The sequence below is a fragment of the Microdochium trichocladiopsis genome (assembly GCF_020744255.1).
Source record: "Microdochium trichocladiopsis strain MPI-CAGE-CH-0230 chromosome Unknown B0I36scaffold_3, whole genome shotgun sequence".
Taxonomy (NCBI): domain Eukaryota; kingdom Fungi; phylum Ascomycota; class Sordariomycetes; order Xylariales; family Microdochiaceae; genus Microdochium; species Microdochium trichocladiopsis.
The window spans coordinates 1,102,807-1,127,176 of NW_025763546.1; the positions used below are offsets into that span (position 1 = coordinate 1,102,807).

A 24,370-nucleotide genomic window follows, 5' to 3' on the forward strand; every position below is an offset into this window, starting at 1 on the left:
CGCGTCGACTTTTGGCTCCAGCAGGCGCTTACACGTTCAGGTACGTTTGCGACAGCCCGTGAGTGCTTTCCTCGTCATATGGCCCTGGAGACTCTTCCGAACGTGGACGTGAGCGATGGTACCCAGGGCCTTTGCCCTTCGGTGTCTTGCGACGAAACTGGGCATTGGTGATGCCGATTTCGCACAGGACTTCATCGACGCACTTGCAAGGCTTGGTTCTTGTTCCATTATATGGTGCCGGAGATCGCTTCGCATGCACCGCGGCCTCATCCCGTTGGCAGCGTCTACTCAAGGAAGCTTCACACGAACAACCCCCCTCCGGACGCCCTCTGTCTCCTCTCGGACTTGGTCCACGGTAGCGCCAAGATCTCTCGACTTTGCAACGAAGTCATCTAGAGAGCCGCCGACACCGAAGTACAGCCTCTTGGCGCCTACGAGTGCTTCGGCGCTGTTGCCTCTATCTTTCTCATTTCCCATCATGGTGAAGATTGTGTGCGTGAAGGAGTCCAGTGCGAAGGGTGAGTAGATAGTCTCTGCTCCAAGAATGATGGTATCACACTTTGCCGCCGAGGAAGCATCTCCGTCACTGACGAGTTTCACGAAATCGTCCGACCAGCCCCCAGAGAAGAAATCCAGAGTAATCTTGCGGCCTTGAAGGAAGTCCTGAAAGGCGGTAAGGACCTCTGCACTGAGCTCAAGTGCTCCCTCTTCAGACGCAAGTGCTGCTTCCACGAGGGGCGAGTTTGCTCTTTCGCTGAGCGCCCAGCTGAGGAGGAAGTTTGGTAATGTCACGAGCTGTAATACCGAGGGATTGTAGTCGGCCAGATAAATTGAAAACTCCGAGTTCTCGTCCCCTGTGCGCAAACTACATGCCCACTGAAACAGTGCAAGTGAGGGTAGTGCAGTGCCACAGCCGAGCTAGGAGAGCCCTTCATAGTCAGCGAGGTGGCGCCATTCTGCATCTCTCGGGCAGACGGAGTTCAACTGACCTCGATAATTCGGGCACGGTGCTCCGTAGTTGCAACAAAGGATTTTGATGTGGCGAGGGTCTTGACGAGATCAACACTGCTCTCCCAGGACTTGAAGCCGCCCTCGTAGACACCGGTCTTGACATCGTGTGTGCCAAGCCCAGACTCCAGAGCTGCCTCGCTGTCATCCTCCGCCATCAACTGAACACGAACGTCCCATAGCTCACGGCGGGGCAGATGGACCGACCCGGTCCCATCGAGATCAACCTCGAGAAGACCGTAGACCAGCTTGGAGGGCAAAGTTGCCAGCATATGAGACAAGTCGTGGTGGATGGCGGGCAGCAGCGGCTTGCCGGCGACGGGGAAAGCGCTGGCGCGAGCAGGAGCGGGATCCTGCTGGGGAGCCTGCGGCTGCTCCGCACCCTCGATGTCGTCACCGCCGAAGCCGAAAGAGAAGGACATGGTGATGGGCTTGTGCGACCCTTGTGTCGAGCTCGACGATAGGTCCAGATCCGAGACGTTCTCGCAGGGATCTGGAAGAGCTTGCTGTGAGAAGCGTAACGTACTAAATTTACAGCGGAGCGGCCGTTGCCCTGTTGGGCGGTGGGGCATGCTCGTGGAAACGTTGCGGCCGCCGAGTGCTCCTGCCGCAACTATTCAAGCTCCCGACCGGCTAGTCAACATCTCGTGCAGGCCAATCTCGACAAGATAACATCTTGGGCACTGGAATACATCTTCTATGGAGAATCGGCTATTTAGAGTCGGTGATGGGCTCCCAACTGAGCAGCGTCGATTCCGAGGTGGCCTCAACCCCCTAGGAGCCCGTTTGCACTTATAGCCTAGTCGTCCGGTCTTCAGCTACATTACGCCAAGTCCGCCAGTCTAGACTTCAATGCCATGCCGAGCGTAAAGAGCTATGACTGGAACCAGGACAATAGAGACCCGGGAGCGCCTCCGGCTGCGCACTATACGACCGAACCTTATCTTGATTCGTCAAGCTCACCTGGTTTTAAGGCTTTTCCCGAACGTTCTCGCCAGAGCCTAGCGGGCTTGTGGATCCTCGTGATCTGGTTGGACCGTTTACGCAGCTGGACTTACAACGCCCATCCTTCTCACCAGACCCCGCAACAATGATCGTCAAGCCCGCCGGAGTTGTCTCTGATATTCTGCAACGGCTGGGCGCAGTGATATGATATGTAGTCCATACGAGCTAATGCCGTTTTCTCCCGGAACGGTTGGCCTTGCTTGCAACTTGCCCAGGATGGGATGTACCGGTAGTGGCGCTGGTAGCCAAGATAGACTTATATATCTGGGTCCCGTGACTACTTTGCGACCTGTGGCATCTCAGACAGTCAGTCCATTTGCTGTCAAATTAGCGGCCACAGCCGTCTTAGTCTTCAGAGCACCTCAAGGCTCCATTGTTTCGTCAAGTCCCTCCGCGGAAGCGTCAAGAGCTTTCATTTCGTTTACACATTCCGGTAGCGAATTTTCAAGGCCCGTGTCTCTGCGCCAATTGAGACTCCGTCGTAAAGACAACATCGCAAGATGACTGTACCACTGCCCTCGGAGACCCGAGGTACGTGGTCGACCTCACTCATGTCGAAGGACTTCCCACTTTATCCAGCTGTATGCGGTGCAGGCAAATGCTCTGTGTTCAATAACTGATCCTTCATTGCAGCCAGGGCATCGTACAAGGTGCAAGAGCAACCACTAGGCACAGCCAAGCATGTACGAATCATCGGTATCGGTGCAGGCGCCAGTGGCATCAACATGGTCCGCTCTTTACGCCGGGGATTGACAAACTTCGAACACGTCATCTACGAGAAGAACAGCAAGCCTGGCGGCACGTGGCATGAGAACAAGTACCCGGGCTGTCGATGCGACGTGCCTAGTCACAACTACCAGTTCTCGTGGCGGCCCAACCCCGCTTGGTCGAATTTCTGCTCCCCGGCTCCAGAGATTGAAAAGTACCTAGACGATATTTGTCACGAAGAAAGGATGATGGACACCATCAAGACAAATCACCAGGTTGTCAGTGCTATATGGGATGAGCAGCGCGGGGTGTGGATTGTGACAGTCCGCAATCTGGAGAGTGGCACCGAATTCGATGACGAGGCAAACTTCCTGGTTGATGCTTCTGGTATACTCAAGTACGTCTTCCTCCGCCTCTTTTTCAAAAGCTGAGCAAGCGGAGTACTTACATTTCGCTCCAGTAACTGGAAATGGCCAGACATACCCGGCCTACACAATTTTGCTGGAGATTTGATCCACACAGCAAGATGGCCGGAACAGTACGAGTACAAGAACAAAAGAGTCGCTGTGATCGGCAATGGCTCGTCAGGTGTACAGCTGGTACCAGCCATCCAACCAAGTAAGTTGAGCACTTCGGATTGCGACCTCGAATTCTTTGCTGACCTCTCGATATCACAAAGCCGTGGAGAAACTATGCCACTTTGTGCGCACTCCCACCTGGATTCTCCCACCGTTGATCATGTCCATGAAGATGAAGGAAGGTCCTGCAAGCAAGGTCCTGGCGGGCATTGAAATAGATGAGGCTGGCAACTTCTCTCAGGCGCAGATTGCGAGGTTCAGATCTGATCCCGAACTATACCGCAAGTTTATCAAGACCATAGAGATGGACACCGGCGGCAATTTTCCGGTTGTAAGTAAAGGGTGAATAGGACGATAGCTTCTATTCAACAACTGCACGCACTGTATGACTGACCGGCCAACTGGTCAACCCTGTATTAGGTCCTCAACGGCGGTCCGGTCCAGCATTTCGCGACACAAAAGGTCCGAGAGTTCATGACAGCCAGCTTGCGCGCCGACGAACGACTCTGCAAGGCCCTGATACCAGACTATCCACTGGGCTGCCGACGCATGACGCCTGCGCCGGGATATCTGCAAAGTCTACAAGCACCAAACGTGGAGCTGTACACAGGAGGCATCTCCCGAATCATGGAGAACAGGATCGAGCTTGCGTCTGGCGAAGTGGTCGAGGTAGACGCAATCATCTGCGCCACGGGCTTCGACACATCATTTGTTCCTCGCTTCCCCATCATCGGCAGGCATGGCAATGTGCAGGATTTAATGGCCGAAGTACCAAAAGGGTACATGTCCTGTGCTCTGCCGGGAGTACCGAACTATTTCAGTAAGTGACACTTCACAGAATGATTCTCTGCGGGCATATGCACGAGATGATTATGTCCTGACGCACAACTTCGCAACGATAGCTTTCCTGGGACCAAACGGCCCAATCGGCCACGGCAGCGTCTTCACTTTGAGCGAGCACATTGCGAAATACATGACTGGCATCATCCGCAAGTGCCAGACTGAAGGCATCAAGTCTCTAGCGCCGACGCAAGCCGCGGTGGACGACTTCAGCGAGCACATCGCAAGCTTCATGCCACGCACGTCTTGGTCCTCGTCGTGCCGGTCGTGGTTCAAGGGTGGCCAGGACAAAGGCGCGGGTTACGTTACGGCTCTGCATCCAGGCAGCAGAGTGCACTTCTTCCACATGCTGGAAACCTTTCGCGGCGAGGACTGGAAGTATGTATATGACAGGCCGTCTGGCAATCGGTTCGCATACCTTGGGAACGGGTTTTCCACAAAGGAGCTGGACCCTACAAGCGATTCAACGTGGTATCTCAACGAAACGGCCACCTACTTGTAACGAGTCTCGAATTTTCGGCTTGCAAAAAGGAAGGGCGGTGTTTAATTGAGTTCGTCATCATCATCAAGCAGAAAGACATTCCGAGGCAGCGACCGCACAGGCATGAAGCTGGGGCGCATGAATACTTGCTTACAAGCGGGCAGTCGATACCAAATACCTGCCCGCTAGATCCGTCCCCGAATCCAGTGGAAAGGGAATGTGCGCGACTGCCTGGCCAAAGCTGCGGTCCTCATTGGGCCGCTCCATTGTGACTAGTGGCATCGTCGCTTTGACCGAGATGGGGGTGGGCTGTGAGATTTCATTCACTGGAGAGACAGCGATGATGGCTGCCGCTATTGCCTTGGGCCTAAGCCTGTCTCAACACATAGCCCAATAGGAGGCGGGTTGCTGCTGGAGCCAGACCGCTCCCTCCAGGCATTTCAGCCAGCCGCAGCTCCGAAGCTGGTTCCCTAGCGTATGGCGTCGCTAGACTGGACTAGGCCTTCGGGAGGACCAACGAGTTCTGAGCACCGCGCGCCAATGCAGGAACACAAGCCGACGACTATGCGGGGCAGCTGCATGACTTCTGACTGGCTGTGTATGTCTGCTACAAGCGCAGGGTGCGTGGCATCGTGCTGACAAGAGGGTCTCGTGTCCAGAGGAGTGTGGTGGTGCTCATGCATCTTTTCACTGGGTCTGGAGAAAGAAACTTGTTGCGCTTGGCGGGTGTAGAGGGCAGAGCAGTTTTGTCGAGCTCGCCGCCGTCGTCGTTTCTTGGATGGACAGCAGCATCCCTTGTGACTTGGCGGGGAGCCTGCAAGCGAGCGCACATGTCCATTGAGATCCTCCAGCGCCCCGGCTTGCCAGTCCCACAAGTAGTGGACTGGCACAATTTCCGTGAGCGATGATGCGACAGGCTGCCAAGCGCTCGGCGACATTATTTGATCTCCTGGTGGAACTTGTCCTCGCAATGGCATGGCCGGGCAGACGTGACCAGCCCACAGTATGCATCATGCGTCATGGCCTATTATTGTGCGTCGTCAACGATGAACCAGGGTGTGACCCGAACGAAGATCGCCAAAAATCCTGATTTCCCCAGACGTCGATTGTTTGAAGGGATGTCCTCCACTGAATTGGCTCGCAGTGCCCACCTTAGTGACTGACCATCTTGTCCCAAAGGGTTCAGCTAGTCACGTCGAACGGCCATCTGAAAGTAGTTGCTGATCGGCTGTAGTATCATGCTCGACTGTGAAAGCCACAGGGGGCCACGGGGATAGCAATTCTTGTCTCGGACCCCACCCACCTGGGCATATGGCACGCAGCCGTTGACTGTGGCCGGCGGGTACTTGTTCCACCATATGCAAGGAGGTTCAAGATGACATATCCGTTCCAATCAATTTTCGGGGTCGCAGTGTTGCCTGGTCGGGGAGCGTTACATGGAAGATGTCTCACGGCTCAGGAGCTGCAAGCTGAGCAGACAAGAACCGTTGTGACTCGGTGCCCAGGGAGTATCTGCCTCGAAGATGACTGCATTGCCGTGAGACGATGACCATGAGGGAAATGCAATTTGTGGCTGTCATTGACTGCCTACACGAGAAAACTGACAGCGAGTTGTTGTTGCTGCATGAGAAAAGTGCATTTCCGTCGGACGATGGTGAGGATACGCAGTAGGTGTCTCTGGTGATACTGCGTGACCCCAGACGTCACTGTCAGGAGCAGGCTGGCGGCCCCTCTTACCAGTTACAGCACATACGCCCTGTGACGCCTGGCGGATTCCACGGAACGGCGATCGGTGGGTGGCGTCTGGAATCCGGGGGCATTGCGTGAGGCGAGAGAGAAGCTGGCGATGGGTGATGACGACTACTCACTCGTTGGGCGCGCGGGGGCATTGAGCTGCACCGAGCCTGCACCCCTGAGGCCTGCAACCCCAGCCTTGAGTCGCAGGCGACAGGGGACCAGAGCCTGCACAGCCCCTGCCCCAGTGTTTGTGCACTACCTGTTGGCACGGTATCCGTAGCCTCTTTGGGCACTGCTGCGCGGCACCCGCGCCCGGCTAGCCCGCTCCTGGCCTGCGAGCGTGCATTGTGCTCCAAACAATTGGGTGGTGGGCCTGCGCACGACTGAGTTTGGCGGCGACACCGTGCGCGCCCGTTGGTGGCCACCAGGACAGGAGGACAGGGGCCTCCCTCGGCCGACCAGGCGCCCAATTTGCAAATCACGACAGGCTCATCTCCCTGGCTGGCCAGACACCCGTCCACGCCGCGCAAGATTAATACCACTCGGCCGCCCCTTCTCCTCCGCCTCCTTCTCCTTTGTTTCGTTCACCACCACAAACCCACATTCGTTACTCTTCACCGCGGCTTCCTGCTTACGCCTTTGTAATCACCTCTGGTAAGTTACTTCTTGACGACGCGTACGACACGACACGACCGTCAGGGCGAGACGCGCCGCGGCGCCACTCTCCCCAGCTCTCATTCCCTCCGGGCTCGCCTCCGAGCCGCTGGTGCCGCCTAGGCGTTTGAGGTTCAGACAAAGCGCAAGTACGCTTGTGAGCCTCGCCGCTCCAGGGAATGAGATCTGCGTGCCATCCGAGTCCCTTTAGCCAAACACGTACCAAGGTTGACTACTTGAAGAAGACTGACACCCCGCCCGCATTCTACAGCCTCTTTCGTTCACCACGCTCTCGTAGCTTAATACAACGCAAGCCGCCAAAATGAAGTTCTTTGCCGTCGCCGCCTTTGCCAGCGCTGCCTTCGCCAAGGTCTTCCTCGCCAACAATGAGGCGGACTACGCTTCCATTGCCGTCGGCAAGCCCTTCACCATCGAGTGGCGTGATGCCGAGGGGCCCGTCACCCTCTACCTCAAGGATGGTCCCACTGGAGCCCTCCAGACCGTCAGCACCATTGCCTGTACGTAGTCCCGAGACAGAGCTGCGCTCGTGGCGACGCCAGCACCCAGCACGGGCAAGAACTAATCTTGATGTTGTTCGCAGCTGGCCTGACTGGCCAGAGCTACACCTGGACCCCCACCAATGTCCCCCCTACCAAGTACGCCATCGTCATCACCGACGGCGTTGAACAGAACTACAGCGGGCAGTTCTCTATTGCTGGCGCCAGCGCCTCCGCTTCCGCCTCTTCTGCCAGCGCAACCTCCTCGGTCACCGTCACCGTCTCCTCCACCGTCAGCATGAGCGTGACCTCGTCTGCCTCCGTGACCTCCTCCGCTTCCGAGTCCTGTAAGTTTTTTTTGGTTGCCTTTTACAGTGACAGTATATAACGACGTACACCCTTTCTAACAATTTGTTCTTGCAACGCAGCTACTTCCTCCAGCACTCGGAGGACCTCTACCTCCACCTCGGCCACCACCACCGCCTCTGTTCCCCCCTTGAACGCTGCCGCTACCCTGGCTCCCGCCTACGTCGCCCCCGTTCTCCTCGCTGTCGGTGCCGCTTTCTTCTAAGCCGCTGGCTCAGAGATGATGGTTGTTGGTTGAGATGCAAGAAGCTGTGATACAGAGAATCAGGTTGCGCTCCCTGCCCGAGTATTTGAAGGCTGAAGATGTGCTCGACTGTAATTCAGCGAAAAGTATGACAGAAATGTTTTAATAGGGTCGTCTAATGCTATTCAATCTCGGCAACGCCCCTTTGGGAATATGTGAGTCGGATGCTTGCTAGTCGACTATCAAATCATGTCGGGTCTGGGTGTGATTGATATGCCAGTATCATGTTGAATCCATGTCAGATATTGTGCATTCTGTGCGCGAGGACTTAAACAACGACGCATGCCGTGGAATCACGAGGAAACCCCGAGGAAACCAAGATCTTGACTTTCGGAGACATTTTTCCTCTGCCCAGCACTGCACTTGATGAACTTCACATGCATCATTCACAATCCACCTCGTTTGCCAGCTTCATCGTTTTACTTCCCTTGGCGGCGTAGGGTTGGGGTACGCAAGGGTGCAGTATCAGAAATGAAAGGTTTTTGGGGGTACTTGAAACAGAACGGAACCTCAAGAGTTCAATACCGATACCAGGACTTTGAGTTTTTAAAAAAACCTTGGCTATGGGAGCTGGTATTGGCATTGGGCACGAGCCTGGACTTCCATTCGCCGGCTGCGTGTATCAGGAACAGGAGCAGCCTGGCCGTCAACCAAGGCAACAGACTATGTCATCGCGACACTTTTTTGCTCACGGGGTTCTTGGGTATCCTTTTTTGTTTTGCTTTGCATATCATGCAGTCTATCGTATCATTAGGCAGCTTGTACCCTTTCGCCATGCTGATTAAAAAGCTGATTACAAACAACCCAGTATGATTGATTCATGGTGGTTCTATTGTGGTTTCCCCTTGCTGTCCAAAGTTTCTGGTTCCTGCGGGCGAGGACGCCGCAATCATGATGACCCGCTGTTGCCGCGGCGCTCTAATGTATCCGCTTCTATATGCTGAATGTGTCTCCTTTGACCGGATTGAAAAGTGTATATACAGGTTGTGGAGGTGGCCCCGGCTGGTGGTGTCGTGTCGGCTGGGTCTTCTATGGTGCTGCCTGGAAACCATGCTTGACCCGATATGTGCGCGGTAGTACTGTTGCCAGTCGATGTATTTCATTACTCGATTCGTACTGTGGAAGGGTCATTTCCCTTTCACTTCGTCGCACCCACGTCCGTGGAACCGATCACAACTTCGCCTTGATATCGGACGAGCTGCCGCCGCCGCTGCCGCCAGCACCCTCCTCAGACACGACCATGACGATGATGCAGATGTCGTCAATCTTGCCGCCGTGCCAGTCCTCGTGCGGGTAATACTTTTGCACCTCCTTGGCAAACGGCCCGTCAAGCCGCTGGTTGGTGCTTGCAGACTTGGCGGCGCCGAGGATCTCTAGGGCGAGGGCGCTCTGCAGCGTCAGGGACCGCGGGCCGGACCCGCCCTCAGCGTCGGGCGTCGTGAAGGGCAGCAGGCTGTCGGCCACGCGGATGCCCCCTGCCGACGCCTTCCACGCGCCGAGCCCCGTCATGAGCCGGCTGGCTATCCGCAGGATGTCCTGGTTGAAGAGGTTGTCCCAGACGCCGTCGCTCGCGAGGATGACAATGTCGCCGTGCTTGAGGCTGTGGCTCGTCACGTCGGCGTCCTTGGGGTAGTCGCAGAGCTGGGCGCCCCCGAAGGCCGCCGCGCGGGCCAGCATACTGGGCGGGATCACGGAGAGCTGGTAGGGCGTGTTGAAGGCGTGCGTCTGCGGGTCAGAGTACTCGTGCACGGCATTGAGCCGCAGGTGCACGAACCCAGAGTCGCCCAGGTTCGCCACCTCCATGCGCCCGTCCTCGGACGCGATGGCCACACACGCCGTGCTGCCGCCCGCGGGTATGCTCTTGTCGTTGCAGACATCGTCGTAGCCCTTCTGCATGAGGGCTCTTGGCGTCAGCGGCGCCGTCCCGGCCGTCGGGCGGTACTCGTACGCGGCCGAGGCCATGTAGTCGCAGAAGTTGTGCGAGAAGTCGGCCGGGTCGACGCCGCTGTCCTCCCATCCGCCAACCCCGTCGGCAATACCCAGCGCTACCGAGTTGCTGGAGCCGCCGAGTCGACTGATGAAGAAGGCATCCTGGCCGCTGGCGGGGCGCTTAGCCTTGGGCCGTTTCTTCTGGGGCTGGATGTGGTTGTACGGGTTGAAGTGGAAGACGTTGGTCGCCGGGTCGAGCTTCTTGTGCTTGCCTGAGAAGGCGGCGGCTGAATGATAGGTGAACTTGCGTCCTGTCGTGGAAGACATGTCCTGGGACCGCAGGATCGGTTGTGATGACAGGTATCTGCGTTGCGATCGAGCTTCGACAATACTTAACCAGTGGCACTGGGCGCAGGCTGCCGGGCGGATTGTTAGCACCAGTTCTCGAGCGAGTGACTAGACTGGCACGTCGCAAGGATCGCAAGGGCACAGGCGGGGGCACTTACTGAAGACGGAGGTAGAGGGTCGAGCTGAGGGTGTCGCCGTCGCAAGCAGCCTGGTGGGCAGGCGGGTGGCCATGACGGAGGGGTAAGGCCTCGACTTATGTGGAGGGAGACACTGCGTCGGCGCGTGCAGGCTCTGGTGACAACCGAGGCACAGACAGGCAGGCTTGTGGTTGCAGGTTTGAAGGGACAGGCCTGATCTGTGGCGCAAGGAGCAGGCGTGGGGGATGTCGCGGTTGACAGAAAATTATGTCGCGGTGGCTTTTGACCCGGCGCCCGGGAAGGCTCGCGTTAATGGAATCGATCTACCAAAGGGGCGGGTGGCATGCATGAACCAACCGTGGCGCGGTCGCCGCCGTCGCCTTGTCAAAGTGGGTGGGGATTTAAGATGTCCACGGCTGGAACAGGCACTGCAAATTTGACACAATGCGGGTGTTGCATACTATGTAACAGCCTTGAAGCTTCTCCGGGGAGACCTAGATGCTGACAGGGCCCAGGATGCTACCAGGACGAAGGTCGCCATCACCACGTCGCAAATCGGATCCTTCTGTTTAGTTAGCCAAAAATGAGCAGGCATGATCAAATCCACAGGACATACAGTTCACAACACCACCCCTCTCCCGACAGATAGACAATCTTGTACAGCCAATACTCCAAGCCAATACAACGGCTTCCTAAGAATATACGATGCTGGCCACCGCAGATGATCTGATCAGCAGTGCCTCAGCGCGCGGCTACGGTTTTCGAGTTTGTGTTTCCCGAATCTGGGTCACCAGGGCAGGCGGAATGGTCCGGGGAAGATCCCTCCCCGGGGAGTGGAGACTGCTGACCGCTCGGGTCGGGTGGAGGACGAGCCTGGAATCGGCCCCAGATCTGCCACCTGGTCTCCCAGCTGCCACTCGAGTGGCAGCTGCACGGCAGCATCCAGCGAGGCCCCGCCGGCCCTCTGCGAGTTGAATAATTGCAAGGTGCTGATTGGACATGGCACTCCCTCGGCAAAGGCAGGAGTGGCCGACAAGGCGATTCCGTAGCGCGGGCGAGCACTCGGGACGGATGGACAGCTGCTGGTGCGGCTCGAGTCTCGTTGGCCAGCACCACCTGGGATGATGCACACATTCTCCCTCCCCGTCGCCACTCACGATCAACCTCCCACCACAAAGCCCCCGTCCGCAAACCGTCTACGGGACGACAATCCAGACTTGGGAGGATCCGATCTCGCCTGATCTCCTGCTCAAACGTCTTCCTGGTGCCCTGTTCGCTGGTGTCACGAGCCTCCGCCCGTCCGCCCGCAAAACACCTCGTTGCCAAACGCACAACCATCACCATGGCCGCTCTCCGCTCTACCACGTCACGGCTCTTTGCCGCCGCCGCGCGCCCTGCCGCCCTGCGTCCCGCCGTCTTCTCTCGCTCAATGGCCACCGTCAACTCGCAGACCGACAACCCGGAGCCTGCCTCGGCGGACTCGCGCCTCAAGAAGTTCCAGATCTACCGGTGGAACCCTGAGAACCCGACCGAGAAGCCCAAGATGCAGACATATACCCTCGACCTCAACAAGACCGGCCCCATGGTACTCGATGCCCTTGTCCGCATCAAGAACGAGATCGACCCCACCCTGACCTTCCGCCGGAGTTGCAGAGAGGGCATCTGCGGAAGCTGCGCCATGAACATCAATGGTACCAACACATTGGCTTGCTTGTGTAAGTTTATATTCTTTTTCGTACGCTTTTTTTTTGGTTTTGGGGGGGGGGGGCAACGCGAATGGCGACAATTTCTCGTCTCGACTCATTGAAAGAAAGAATGATTGCTGACGTGACCATACCGTAGGCCGCATTCCCACTGATTCCAGCGCCGACATGAAGATCTACCCTCTTCCTCACACCTACGTCGTCAAGGACCTCGTGCCCGACTTGACCTACTTTTACAAGCAGTACAAGTCCATTAAGCCCTACCTCCAGAGAGATACTCCTGCTCCCGATGTGCGTATTTCGTGTGACCCACTGCAAAGGAGACGACAATGCTGACTCTATCTTCAGGGACGGGAATACCGCCAGAGCAAGGCCGACCGCAGAAAGCTCGACGGCCTGTATGAGTGCATTCTCTGCGCCTGCTGCTCGACATCTTGCCCCTCATACTGGTGGAACGCCGAGGAGTACCTTGGTCCTGCCATCCTGCTCCAGTCCTACCGCTGGTTGATCGACTCGCGTGACGAGCGCAAGCTTGAGCGCAAGGCTGCCCTCGACAACTCGATGTCTCTGTACCGGTGCCATACGATTCTCAACTGCACGAGGACCTGCCCCAAGGGCCTGAACCCTGGTCTCGCTATTGCCGAGATCAAGAAGGAGATGGCTTTCTAAAGGCCAAGGAGTGTGAACCTGGCTTTCATGTGAAGCTGTGGAGCAAAGGGGAGAGGGAAAGTGCGCAAGCGATCCTCCTGTTAGTGGAGTTGAGAGCATTACGTGCAGTCGCAAATTGGTGTACAAAACAGTTGACGATGATGTTGTTTGAGTACCATCAAAGGTCGACATATACACCAGGGTCTTCTGATGAGGTCTGTAAATCATTTGGCCCATGTTCTTTTGTCAGATGAGCATGGTTGGAGTTTTTATGTCCAAGTATAGTATTAGCTGTGAAACAAAATTCATTTTACCACGTTCAAACTTGCTCGCACTTTGTTACGACAGCCACTTCTGCATATCATGACCTCCGACTCACAATCCATTACAGGCACTTGGGGATGGCAATGCGGGCTCAAGTCGGCCGTGCGCGTGTGTGTACATGCCAGTCACGAGAGTGTCTTAACGCAACTCGACGCGGATCCGCACCTCCTGCCCGTCAACGCAGAAACCAAGCTGCCGCGGCCCATCTGGCAGCTCGACCTCACGCTTGATCCACTTCCCGCCTGCTTGTCCAGTTGGACTTGGGTCGGCCCCATCTCCCTCTTCACCTGCCTCCGGCTCCTGTCTCTTGCCGTTCCTGGCCTCTTCCTGGTCATCCTCCTCCTCTTCTTCTTCGTCTCCTTCTCCTTCGCCAGCATCGTCGTCGCTGTCGTCGTCGACTTGCTCGTCAAAGTCCGCTACCGGGTCCCATTCCCCGGTCTCCCACACCAGGCGCAAGTCGAGCGGCTTCGTCCTGCCCAAGCCGTCGTCGTTCCTCCTGTTTCTACCCTCTGCTGACCCTGACCCCGCTGAAAGGGCAGACGTAGTGGTGGTGGCATTGAAACCGAGAATCCTCGCCACGATGCCCTTGACCGCGTATATATCCAGTGATTTGGGGATCTGTACCGTCCTGGTCACCATTTCCGGCTCTGTCGGTACTGCTGCTGCTGCTGCTGTGGACGAGGAGGAGGAAGTGGTGGTGGGGGCCAATACATTTGACGATGGCGACGAAGAAGTGGGATGGGGAGGGGAAGGTGTATAGGACAAGTGCACGGTGATCAGCCGCGCCTCGATGAACGCCGGGTTGATCTCCCGGCGCCGGACGACCGTCGGGGCGCCGTAGAGCTCGCACAGCTCCGCGTAGCGCGGGTGGTGACGCTTGACGAGAGCGGCCTCGAGGTCCCGCACGAGCTTCTTCGAGGTCTGCATGTCTTCCTCTTCCGCGGTGTTGTTTATGGTACCGTCGCTGGTGCTGGTGGTAGTGTTGCTGCCGCTTGCAGGCGGCGCAGCAGGCACTGCGATTGCCGCCAGGTGCTTGCCGATGCGCGCCAGGTAGAACATCTCGGCGTCCTGCCTGTCCTCCTTGGAGATTGTGCCAAAGTTCAGGGCCTTCAGGTTCGGCAGGCGCGCGACGGTGAACATGTACGCCTCCTCGGTGAGGTTCTTTGTCGTCGCGGCGGATGAGTGGTCTGGGTCCGGGTTGTCGTATATCGGGTTGTGGGCGAAGCGTAGTGCTGTGAGCCCGGGAAAGCATGTCGGCAGGCTGTCGACAAAGTCCCAGGAATCGACATTGTTGTAGGACACGTCGATGTACTGGACGCTCGGGGAGAAGACGGGAAGCTCAGAGGCGTATTGCGTCGGGTTCAGGTTTGCGTGGGCATCTTTCCCTTGATCCGGGTCACCAGGAGGCAGTATGGTCCTGATGTTGTTACACTTGAGATGTAAGTTGCGGAGTGCCTTCAGGGCCCCAAGGCTGGCAATGTCCGATATGCAAGTGAGCTCGTTGAATTCGAGAGTGAGTGCAACCAGGTTTGTCGTCATCGACGACGGTGAGAGTAAAGCCGTCGTGGGTGGCAATCGCGAGAGTTGATTTGTGCTCGCCGACAGCGATAGGAGTCTCTCACATCTTGCGCAAAAATGGCATATCTCCTCCCAGGTCATCAGTGTGTCCTCGACAGCCAGCTCTTCGAGGCCTTTGAATGCGTCAAGGCACCTGTCTCCAAGTAGGGTTTCATCTTCGAGCACGCCTTCGAAGCGATTTCCACTGCCAGCCCGTGGTCATCAGCACCTTCGTCATCCATGCCCAGGGAAAGTTCATTAACACAGCGCCAGTTACTTACTTCAACCTCAGGGTTCGCAGAGCCGGGAGCTCACTACAGATCCCAACCACATCGCCTATCCGGCGGAGCAGATTCCGACTCAGATCCAGGTCTCGCACTTTCGGGCACGTCTGGCTGATAGACACGGACCCATGGCTTTTGCCAGCCTCATGCTCGTCGCCGTTGCCCGGATCATATGCAGACGCGATGCGCTCTCCGTCGAGTATGGCGACACGCAGCTCGCCGAGGTTGGCCTGCTTGCGCCGGGTCTTGGCAAATCCGACCTCCTCGGCCACCTTGCCGGAGAACTTGATGACGGCGGCATCGGCGAGCTCCGCCGTGTATTTGTCCACCAGGGCCCTGAGAAGGCCGCGGGCTGGCTCCGCCGGGCGCGTCGGGCGTACAAACGAGGCTGCTGTGGAGGAGTGTGATATGCCTGTTGTGCAGTAGGCAATGGTGGGGTGGTCGCGTACGGTCAGCCAGGCGTCCGGTAAAAACAGGGTTTGCGAGGACGTGAGCGTGATAGTCTAGAGAGAGAGAGGGAGCTCACAAGTAAAGTACCGCTCTCCTTTGTGAGAGCCGTCGTGCTTGCCCCTCGCAGGGTCGTCCCATTCGACGCCCAGCCAGGCGCCCGAAGTGCCTTTGACGCCGCCTATATAGCGGATGGTGCACGGGGCTCCGTCGTAGGAGCGGCGGTCCCCGACCTGCACCGAGGATAGGTCAGAGGCCATGGTGCAGGTTGTCTATGATTGGAATGGCATTTCACGTTAGCGACACAGTATTGGTGAGAATTAGGCCCTTGTTGTGTTGCTGCTGGCAAGTTCATGTGCGTTGATGGAACCACCACAGGCACGAAGGGTGGAATACGGCGCTAGTCGGGGCAATCCAGGGTCCATCAGGCACCCGCAGGGTCACGGTCAACCACCACCCAGGATGCCCTACAAGGCAGCGAAGCAGCACACGGCTATGCATGATTGACTCAGTAGATGAAGGTTTGCGAGAGGCGCCTCCCGAATTGAAGCAATTTCCCTTTGTTCCTACAGCTCAGACTTTTCTACAGTACTTGCCAGCAATCACAACTTGCTCTTGGACTCGCCCACAACCTTGATCAGCGTCTTGCCGTTGCTCAGAACTTGCTTGCCGCCCTCGACGGCCACAGAGAAACGAATCTCCTCAAAACCCTCGCTGTTGACCTCACCGGTCCTCCAGGCCGAGGTGACGAGCTTGTCGCCCGGCTTGACCGGGCTGGCGAAGCGAGCCTGGAACTCCTTGATGTTGGCCGGGTCGCTGCCACCGAAGCGCTGCAGCAGGCCGTGGGCAGTCGAGTTGAAAGAGTACAGGCCGTGAATGATGGCGCCGCCGAAGCCCATCTTCTTGCCAGGCTCCGGGTGGGCGTGGAGCGGGTTGTAGTCGCCGTTGAGCCGGTACAGCAGGGCCGTCTCGGCGGTGGTCTGGTGCTCGAAGGTGACGTCGGGCTTCTTGCCCTTGGGCGGCGGGTAGTTCTCAGTGGCCGGACCCTTGGGGCCGCCCCAGTTGCCCTGGCCAATGTAGAAGCCAGAGCCGATGACGCGCGAGTAGACCTCGCCCGTGCCGACCTCGACAATGTCCGTCTGGGTCTCGACGACGGTGCCCGGGCGGCCCTTGTCATACACGCCCACGACCTTTGTGCGAATCTCAAACTTCTTGCCCTCGGACGTGGTGGGCAGGGGCTTGAAGAACTCAATCTTGCGCTGGCCGTCAACAACGCGGCGAGCGTCGAACTCTGGAACACCGGGGATGCGAATGGCCTTCTGGGCGGCATAGAAGTCGACGACCTCTTGCGTGTCCTTCTTGAAAGCTATGAGGCGTCAGCAGAAATGCTCAAAGTAGGGGCGAGATCGACATGCGAGGCGCCCTGAGACTTACGCAGGATCAAAGAGTAGGTAGGGAAGACGGCGAAATTGGGGTCCAGCTCCTGCGAACAGGTCAGTCGAAAGTGTCATGACGGCGATTGGGTACGAGACAGGGGCCCGCCGCGTACGTAGAGAAAGTGAAGCTCTTGGTCAGTGGCGCCAATGGAGGCGGCGAAGAGGAGGACATCACGCTTGAGCCATGACGTGGGCACGGCCGGGTACTCGAAACCGACGCCGGGGCCGCTCATGATGGGCAACTGGAGCTTTGGATCTGGAGGAACGGTACTTGGGGTTGGATGCCTGGGGCTCGTGTAGCAGTGGACGAGCAATGTGGACGATCGAGACACAAGGTGAGGTGGCCGTGTAAACTTCAGGGATGGGAGCCGGAGGTGTTTTTAAGTGCCGCTCTCCAAGACCCGCGACTGCCTCGGCTGCGAGTGTGGGGAAGCTCAGGGTGCTTTCCGCCCCGGAGCCGCCGCCGTTCGTTCACCCAGACAACCAATCGCCCCGGCGCACTGCTCACAAGTCCAATGCAAGGGTGATGTTTCTTGTGGAAAAATATGTGTCCGATGGTTGAGCAGTAGACACCCCGCGGGCTATTGCTCTGGCTCACCTGCTCAGAGACGGCAGCTACACGATACAACGCTCTCTTGCTGCGCCGGCTGCTCCGGCTCCGTCTCTACAACGTCTCAGCAGTTGTTTCTGTCTTATGACTGGCCATACCAATGGCGGATGGTCTATGCATTGCGTGCTTGCTGCACCATACTGCGCCATTTCGAGGTCCTCGGTATGCACGACAAGGTGAACAACACTTGGAAAGCCCTGGCGAGTGCCGGGGCCGCCCCACGTCTTGCTTATCTGATCCGAGGAACAGGCCCCATCGTGGAGTCGCTTCATTTCGTGGTCCACAAGTGTGACTGGCACAGCCAGCATCGTGTCGGACGCCCGGGTAGTCGCTTAGGTATTCGCTGTTTGTGCTCCGCTCGCGTCCAAGGATTTGGCCCAGTCTTCCACAATCACTCAGCTACATGCTTCGACCGTCTGATACCTCGAGGGCGCAGGTTCGTCCGCATAGGGTTCGCAGTTCCGTACAAGGTAGGGCATCCCGTCGTTGATGCGAAACACCCGCACCGTCAGGACGCAACGCTGCCATGCGCCATCGATCGCACATTCCACGTCTGCGAATTGGACACATGGTTCAAGCACGACCAACGCACGGAACTGGCTAGTGCCGGGCAGACCTGCTGCCACTGACGGAGCGACGCCCCAATCTTGCCGCGGCGATGTCGCCTGGGTCGTCGAATGTCAATCTCAACCAGGACTCTGCACCCACGATGTCGTGGCCAAGAAGCAACATGATTGTGGCGGGGCAGAATCGAGCAGCGCTCATCCTCTTGCCGGTGTGTCCTGGCATGAGTGTCGGACTCACGGCGAGGGCTGAAAGGCATATTCAATGCCGGCATACCTACACCACCTGAACGACTCCGATCTTGGAGCCAGGACTTGGAATCGACCAACGGCAGAGAAGCCTCGCCTCACCTCGAGGCTCAGCTCAGCTCAGTCGGAGTCGGGGTCTTCCCCAGCTGTGTCTGGCTGGCTGGGGTGACACTGCCCAATCAGCACCAGCTTAATCACAGTGTGGGGCCCCACTGCTGGTCGGCGCATATCCCGCCGCCAGATTCCCTCCGCACCAGCATCACTGTTAGGGCCCTTCTCACCGGCGCCGGCACCGGCTTCGTGGCAAAAGCCCCCGAGCGCCCGGCCCTGCCCTGCTCGGCCGCCCCGTTTTCCCCAACCCGTTTCGAGGCACGGTCTGGGGTGCTATTGTTCCTGTTCTTCCCTCCGCAGGACATCCATCATTGTCGTGCATTGTGCGGCCATTCTCACAGATCACAATCACCATGGGCGACAGGGTCATCAGCGCACAAGAAGGTACCGTCTCTCTATCCCCAACTGTCCCCCCAGCCCAGGCAATTTACTTTACCTCGTGCCTATGACGCAAGCAACTTCGAGCTGACAGAAACTCGGCCCATAGTGCTCAAGCACAACACCGCAGAAAGCTGCTGGGTTGTCCTCTACGGCAACGTCTACGACGTCACCGACTTCCTGCCCTCCCACCCGGGCGGCTCCAAGATTATCCTCCAGCTTGCCGGCACCGATGCCACCGAGGAGTACGACCCTATCCATCCGCCCGGCCTGCTTGAGGAGAACCTCAAGCCCGAGGCCAAGCTCGGTCGTCTTGACCCAGAGACAATAGTCAGCACCGCTACCAAGGCTCCCCCGAAAGAAGAGCCGACCGAGGGCCCTCCGCCGCTCGAGAGCCTGCTCAATCTCGACGAAATCGAGGCCCTGGCCGCAAAACAAATCCCCGAAAAGGCCTGGGCGTACTACTACTCCTCTGCCGACGACACGTTCTCCAAGAGCTACAACAATGCAGTCTACCGCAACATCCTCCTCCGGCCGCGCGTCTTCCTCGACGTCGTCAAGTGCGATTCGTCAAGCACAATGGTTGGCCAAAAGATCGATGTGCCGTTCTTCGTAGCCCCGGCCGCGATGGCCAGACTGGGCCACCCGGACGGCGAGGCCGGCATCGCCCGTGCCTGCGCCAAGTTTGGCGCCTGCCAGATCATCTCCAACAACGCCTCCATGACGCCCGAGCAGATTGTCGCAGACGCGAAGCCGGGCCAGATGTTTGGCTGGCAGCTGTACGTGCAGAACGACCGGGCCAAGAGCGAGGCCATGCTCGCACGCATCAACGCCATGTCGGACCGCTTCAAGTTCATCGTGCTGACCCTGGACGCCCCCGTCCCGGGCAAGCGGGAGCTCGACGAGAAGCAGAACTTCAAGGGCAGCTTCACCGTGGCGTCGGGCGTCAAGACCAAGGACGAGGGCGCGCGCCCCGGCGGTGGCGGTGTCGGCCAGCAGCTCTTCTTCGGCACGGCCGCCGATCTGACGTGGAAGGTCACGCTGCCGTGGCTGGCTAAGCACACGGACCTACCCATTGTGCTCAAGGGCATCCAGACCCATGAGGACGCCTTCCTTGCCGCCCGCTACGCCCCGCAGGTCAAGGCCGTCATCCTGTCGAACCACGGCGGACGTGCGCTCGACACGGCGCCCCCCGCGGTCCACACGCTCCTCGAGATCCGCAAGTACTGCCCCGAGGTCTTTGACCGTATCGAGGTCTGGGTTGACGGCGGTATCAAGCGTGGTACGGACATTGTCAAGGCGCTGTGCCTTGGTGCTTCGGCCGTGGGGCTGGGACGGGCTGCGCTCTTTGGACTGGGCGCTGGTGGTCAGGCTGGTGTGGAGCGGGTGTTTGAGAGTGAGTGTGCCTATTACAACCTGACAAAATTCCCGGTGAGAGACTGCTAACTCTTTGACCCTCTTGCAAATAGTCCTGAAAGCAGAAGTCGATACGTGCATGAGGCTTCTAGGCGCCCCAGACGTGAAGTCACTAGGTCCGCAATATGTAAGTCTTCCCTACCGGTCGGTCATGTTTCGGGCAGGCCACATCTTCAACTTCCTGAGGAGCCTGGCCTTTGGTGTGGCAGTCTTGCTGATCTTTCGCACCATTCAAAAAAACAGATCAACACGGCCATGGTGGAGAGAGACATCTACAACGGTCCGGCCAACCTCGAGACGTTTGGGCTTTGGGACAAGGTCAAGTCGAAGTTGTGATGAAGCAGTTGCCAGGTTTGGGAAATTCAGCATACACGTATATAGACATCAAACGTCGTGCTTCGTTCGTCTTGACGTCTGCGGGCGTATATGCATACCTGTGTTGGCCGGCTTTCCAAGGCAAACGCTTGCTCCTGGGTGATGATCTTCAACACAAGCACCAGATCGTTTGTAGGTAGGACTAATGAACTCCTTTTTGCTCATGGAAATGGACATCGCACAGTACGCTAGGAGCCTACGAAGGCGGTTTGTGAGCCTGTCCATTTCATTCACCTGGTTGCCCATGGTGATAATTCTGACTGCAAGGGGTCAGGGCCTTTCCCCAGCATCATTGTATGGTAGTCACTGACTCTGTCCTATTCGTTAAGTCTCGTAAAAAGAAAAGGCTCCTACAGAGACCATGATCGCGCAAGACTAGTACCTGAGACTGAATCCAAACCCCGAACTACGGGCACTTGGGTTTCCTTCACTGGTACCTGGAACAGGGCAATGCCAAGGGACCTTCCGTCACCGGGCTGGTTCACATTCATGCATGGGATCCTTACCGGTGTAGGGGCGGGGGTTCATATCCAGCGGGATAGAATTGGCAGATGGAACATTCGTGGCAGCTGAGGAGATATGGGAGCTCGAGCCACAAGCCTAGAGCCGCGGGGTGAGGATCCAGAGCGGAACAAAAACAAAATCATAACAGGGAATCACACGAAGGACCTAAAAAAGCAATAGGGATGCTATGAGCCCACGACTGTCAAGCACGGGTTGCAGCGTGCGCCGAGTTGAGTGAGCGGTAACATGCGGATCGGGACGTCTCAAGGTGTTGGTCGAAACTCCAAATATACGGGCCGTTCCGCCTGGTGCTGGCCATTCAGAAGCATGTCGATCCTCGTACAGTGTGACATGCGGTCGTCAGGGGCAGTCTTTGGCTTGCTTTTCCTGTTTCGTCGCTGTTATTTCATTGTGTCTGGTCTTCAGGTTCTTATGCGCGAATTGTTTCCGATATAGAGCCAAGAAAATTCTGAATATGCCTACAGAAAGATTACGGTCAAGCCATCACATGCTTGATACACCAAACGAAAGGGTGCTGGCGTGATGGCAACACGGACGAGGAAAACAAGCTGCAAGAGGAGAGCACCAACTCAAGCATCGTTGATGCTGCATCAAGTCTATGGTCCGATGGCAATGTTGTCTGGGCCTCGGCTGCCTTGTGCATCTCGAATCTAGGGTCCAGATGATCGAACAAGCAGGGCCGCGGCAACGACAACGACAGTGCTCACCCTTTGATGAATGGCGTCAATCCTAAGACTTCACTTGGCTCACACCCATCGATCCCGAGATCGTTAGCCCCCGCATTAGGTACATACTGTACGGAGAAGCCTCCGGTTTGAACCATCACGACCCATCGATTGGCTCATATGCGACCCGAGTCCAGACCGGTGGTTCGAGGCGTGTCACTGGGTGGAGAGAGTCCTCGCACCAAATTTACACATGGGCATGCAAGTCTTGCAGCGGAAATGAGATTAGGTTTCGATCGCTCTGCATGAAGAGCTCATGTCTATATCTCCGCAGCGCTAGTCTCTGTGTTGTGTCGATGAAGCTGCTTTCGCTCTTCGCCATCGAGCAGTCCGGCTCGATCAGAAGGGAGGGCCCAGACCGTCCATGCCAGGGCCTGGAATCCTGCTGCCGCCTCAAATCAAAGAGGCCAAAGATTGATGGGCTGTGCTTACTTGTCCATCCCAACGATTGCTGGAGGACACGTCACTCGCTCACTTCGTGCCAGGAGAAGAAGATGTTGTTCCTCAGGTTTAGACAGCGCTTCATGAAGCCACAAAGAGGCCCCCTTCTGTCAGCGAGCCCTGATTACCAGTCATAGCAACTTCCAAGTCAATGACGAACAAGTAGACGTGAAATATTACAGACAAAACAAGGAGCATTGGCTCCGGAGCCGGACGCAGAACGACTCGTTCGCGTACGCACCGCCCTCCTCGTGGCGCCAAGCTCTGTCCTGATAACGTATCGGCATGGCAGCGATCAAGTCATGTCATCCGCCGCCGCCACCGCCGCCTTTTGCCTTCACTCTTTGCCTCGTGGGTAACTTTGAAACCATGGAGGCGTGCACTCGCTTACCTATGCTGCCATCGGTAGGTGGGCACCCATGGAATGTCTCGGAAGCGCCGGCCAGTCGATCGCCAGGACGATAACGCATTCCTAATACTGCTTATTCCGTGTCTGGTGCGGTACATCATAGGCATCCATGACAATGGTGCTGCCAAGTTCCGATCGACTCGGATCATCCAGGGGTCACGCTCCGCCGGACTTGTCTCCGTTCGCCGGACTTGTCCAGCACGATGAGTCCGACGCTTTCATGAGTCGTATGGCGGGACAGGCGATGATATCAATGACACACGAGAAGCCAGCGGGTCATCGAGGGAACATGGCCGCTGATCTTGGTCTAGTGTTGCATCGCTGAACCTCCTGCCTCATACGGTTCATGAGCTGATTGAACGTGGTGGTGGCGACACATGCTCTGAAATGCTCCCAAAAGACGAGGCCGGTCAAACGCAAAAACAAAGATACGTGGTACAGCAGGGACCAGGCTGATCTCGTGCGAATGAAAAGAGGCCCTGAGCCAGCAGAAGAGCTTAACCTGATGGACACAACCTCTACTTTCGTGACCCTTGCCTTCACGCAGTGATCTGGGTGGTGGTTGGGACCTTGACTTGCCATCCGGAAATGAGGACGACAAGACAACTGGTGGTCCAGAGAGAGAACAGGGACCGGAGCAAAAGAAACGCTAGCAAGGCACATAAATCCCGACGAACCGCGCATAAAGATCCTTGCGCCCCGGCGAGCACCCACATCACCATTGCTTTTCTTTTTTTTCTCACTTTTCTTTTTCTGGTTTTATGCCTTGACGGGAGACCACGCGAACACATGGCAGAGCGAGAGCCGCAACAGCACATGGGAGGGAGAACGTGGTGCTCTCTCTTTTTGCGCACATGAGAGAGAGCACGAGCCCCGACTGGCCATGCAGCAATGTCTCAGTCCTTTTTTTTCCGGGATGCATGTCTTGCATACGCGCAATAACAGGTTTTTCTTTTTCTTTCTCGCCGAGACAAAGGTTTCTCTGTTTTCCCCACTACTCCGACAGGTTTCCTTTCGACATGCTGCTCCTTGGTTATTCAATTTCCCCAAGAACAACGTTTGGGGCCATATCATTGGGTCTGCCTTTCAGGCGCCTGCTCAGACTCCTTTCACAACAGCATCGCGGAGAGCTTCATTTCCCATGCTGCAGGTCTAGATGGTTCTTTTCCATCGGATACTGCGGGACGAAGCCAGCTTGCTGATGTCTTCTCTGCACCAACCTTTATGCCATTTACCTTGTCCCTGTCGAGTGAAGATCTGACCACAAACAGTTCCACAGACTCGTGATTGCCCCGAACATGATGATGACAGCCAAGGTCACCCATAAGTCATCATATCGACACATCTTTGCCGAAATCTTCCACACCCCAAGGAGCGAAGTGCGAGTCATCTCGGGATGTTTTTACGCCATGAAATCTCCGGTCCCATGTACCCGTGTAAATCCCATGAACTGCCGTGTGCCGAAGTCTCCACACAGATCGCCATGGGGTCGCCGGACCAGGCATGCCAGTGAGTCCCGGAAATTGCCATGCCCTGATCGGAGAAACGGTCATGTCTCTCTTCGCAAGTCTCTCTCTCATGGCATTCTTGTCGTCGACGAACCAATCATGGAGGCCATCCTGGGCGTCCAGGAAGTA

The 24,370-nt window shown here is 57.0% G+C and overlaps 8 protein-coding genes across 8 annotated transcripts; 4 read left to right on the forward strand and 4 right to left on the reverse strand.

Moving 5' to 3' along the window:
• Window positions 1–288: 288 nt before the first annotated feature.
• B0I36DRAFT_346761 (uncharacterized protein) lies at window positions 289–1,430 on the reverse strand (the record flags this gene model as incomplete). Its single annotated transcript, XM_046156492.1, has 2 exons — window positions 289–918; window positions 990–1,430. The coding sequence occupies 2 exons, from the start codon at window positions 1,428–1,430 to the stop codon at window positions 289–291; spliced, it is 1,071 nt and encodes a 356-aa protein (XP_046014980.1).
• Window positions 1,431–2,513: 1,083 nt separating this feature from the next.
• B0I36DRAFT_360350 (uncharacterized protein) lies at window positions 2,514–4,641 on the forward strand (the record flags this gene model as incomplete). The annotated part of the gene is made up of 6 exons (XM_046158294.1): window positions 2,514–2,544; window positions 2,647–3,118; window positions 3,182–3,339; window positions 3,401–3,630; window positions 3,720–4,119; window positions 4,202–4,641. 6 exons carry the CDS (start codon window positions 2,514–2,516, stop codon window positions 4,639–4,641), a joined length of 1,731 nt encoding a protein of 576 aa, XP_046014981.1.
• A 2,533-nt stretch (window positions 4,642–7,174) lies between these two features.
• On the forward strand, window positions 7,175–8,282 carry B0I36DRAFT_85300 (Ser-Thr-rich glycosyl-phosphatidyl-inositol-anchored membrane family-domain-containing protein). The gene is made up of 3 exons (XM_046163459.1): window positions 7,175–7,529; window positions 7,613–7,855; window positions 7,937–8,282. Exons 1-3 carry the CDS (start codon window positions 7,334–7,336, stop codon window positions 8,077–8,079), a joined length of 582 nt encoding a protein of 193 aa, XP_046014982.1. The 5' UTR covers window positions 7,175–7,333; the 3' UTR covers window positions 8,080–8,282.
• Window positions 8,283–9,110: 828 nt separating this feature from the next.
• B0I36DRAFT_85291 (phosphatase 2C-like domain-containing protein) lies at window positions 9,111–10,546 on the reverse strand. The gene has a single exon (XM_046163458.1). It carries the CDS (start codon window positions 10,372–10,374, stop codon window positions 9,289–9,291), a length of 1,086 nt encoding a protein of 361 aa, XP_046014983.1. The 5' UTR covers window positions 10,375–10,546; the 3' UTR covers window positions 9,111–9,288.
• Window positions 10,547–11,650: 1,104 nt separating this feature from the next.
• Window positions 11,651–13,211, forward strand: B0I36DRAFT_285082 (alpha-helical ferredoxin). The gene is made up of 3 exons (XM_046151576.1): window positions 11,651–12,247; window positions 12,375–12,526; window positions 12,584–13,211. The coding sequence occupies exons 1-3, from the start codon at window positions 11,875–11,877 to the stop codon at window positions 12,902–12,904; spliced, it is 846 nt and encodes a 281-aa protein (XP_046014984.1). The 5' UTR covers window positions 11,651–11,874; the 3' UTR covers window positions 12,905–13,211.
• Window positions 13,212–13,345: 134 nt separating this feature from the next.
• On the reverse strand, window positions 13,346–15,755 carry B0I36DRAFT_360354 (uncharacterized protein; the record flags this gene model as incomplete). The annotated part of the gene is made up of 3 exons (XM_046158295.1): window positions 13,346–14,969; window positions 15,046–15,460; window positions 15,575–15,755. 3 exons carry the CDS (start codon window positions 15,753–15,755, stop codon window positions 13,346–13,348), a joined length of 2,220 nt encoding a protein of 739 aa, XP_046014985.1.
• Window positions 15,756–15,982: 227 nt separating this feature from the next.
• B0I36DRAFT_263938 (peroxisomal multifunctional enzyme) lies at window positions 15,983–17,487 on the reverse strand. The gene is made up of 3 exons (XM_046151174.1): window positions 17,045–17,487; window positions 16,930–16,978; window positions 15,983–16,861 (listed from the first exon to the last, which is right to left on the reverse strand). The coding sequence occupies exons 1-3, from the start codon at window positions 17,162–17,164 to the stop codon at window positions 16,098–16,100; spliced, it is 933 nt and encodes a 310-aa protein (XP_046014986.1). The 5' UTR covers window positions 17,165–17,487; the 3' UTR covers window positions 15,983–16,097.
• Window positions 17,488–18,588: 1,101 nt separating this feature from the next.
• B0I36DRAFT_263941 (FMN-dependent dehydrogenase) lies at window positions 18,589–20,803 on the forward strand. The gene is made up of 4 exons (XM_046151175.1): window positions 18,589–18,848; window positions 18,952–20,238; window positions 20,312–20,385; window positions 20,502–20,803. The coding sequence occupies exons 1-4, from the start codon at window positions 18,818–18,820 to the stop codon at window positions 20,592–20,594; spliced, it is 1,485 nt and encodes a 494-aa protein (XP_046014987.1). The 5' UTR covers window positions 18,589–18,817; the 3' UTR covers window positions 20,595–20,803.
• The last annotated feature ends 3,567 nt before the right edge of the window (window positions 20,804–24,370 follow it).

Coding starts and splice junctions, on each gene's coding strand:
- B0I36DRAFT_285082 (XM_046151576.1), top strand. CDS start 11,875: ATGGCCGCTCTCCGCTCTACCACGTCACGGCTCTTTGCCGCCGCCGCG. Junction 12,248..12,374: donor CAACACATTGGCTTGCTTGT/GTAAGTTTATAT, acceptor ACCATACCGTAG/GCCGCATTCCCACTGATTCC. Junction 12,527..12,583: donor GAGATACTCCTGCTCCCGAT/GTGCGTATTTCG, acceptor CTCTATCTTCAG/GGACGGGAATACCGCCAGAG.
- B0I36DRAFT_263938 (XM_046151174.1), bottom strand. CDS start 17,164: ATGAGCGGCCCCGGCGTCGGTTTCGAGTACCCGGCCGTGCCCACGTCA. Junction 16,979..17,044: donor AAGAGCTTCACTTTCTCTAC/GTACGCGGCGGG, acceptor ACCTGTTCGCAG/GAGCTGGACCCCAATTTCGC. Junction 16,862..16,929: donor TACCTACTCTTTGATCCTGC/GTAAGTCTCAGG, acceptor GACGCCTCATAG/CTTTCAAGAAGGACACGCAA.
- B0I36DRAFT_263941 (XM_046151175.1), top strand. CDS start 18,818: ATGGGCGACAGGGTCATCAGCGCACAAGAAG. Junction 18,849..18,951: donor GGTCATCAGCGCACAAGAAG/GTACCGTCTCTC, acceptor CTCGGCCCATAG/TGCTCAAGCACAACACCGCA. Junction 20,239..20,311: donor TGTGGAGCGGGTGTTTGAGA/GTGAGTGTGCCT, acceptor TCTTGCAAATAG/TCCTGAAAGCAGAAGTCGAT.
- B0I36DRAFT_85291 (XM_046163458.1), bottom strand. CDS start 10,374: ATGTCTTCCACGACAGGACGCAAGTTCACCTATCATTCAGCCGCCGCC.
- B0I36DRAFT_85300 (XM_046163459.1), top strand. CDS start 7,334: ATGAAGTTCTTTGCCGTCGCCGCCTTTGCCAGCGCTGCCTTCGCCAAG. Junction 7,530..7,612: donor GACCGTCAGCACCATTGCCT/GTACGTAGTCCC, acceptor TGTTGTTCGCAG/CTGGCCTGACTGGCCAGAGC. Junction 7,856..7,936: donor CTCCTCCGCTTCCGAGTCCT/GTAAGTTTTTTT, acceptor CTTGCAACGCAG/CTACTTCCTCCAGCACTCGG.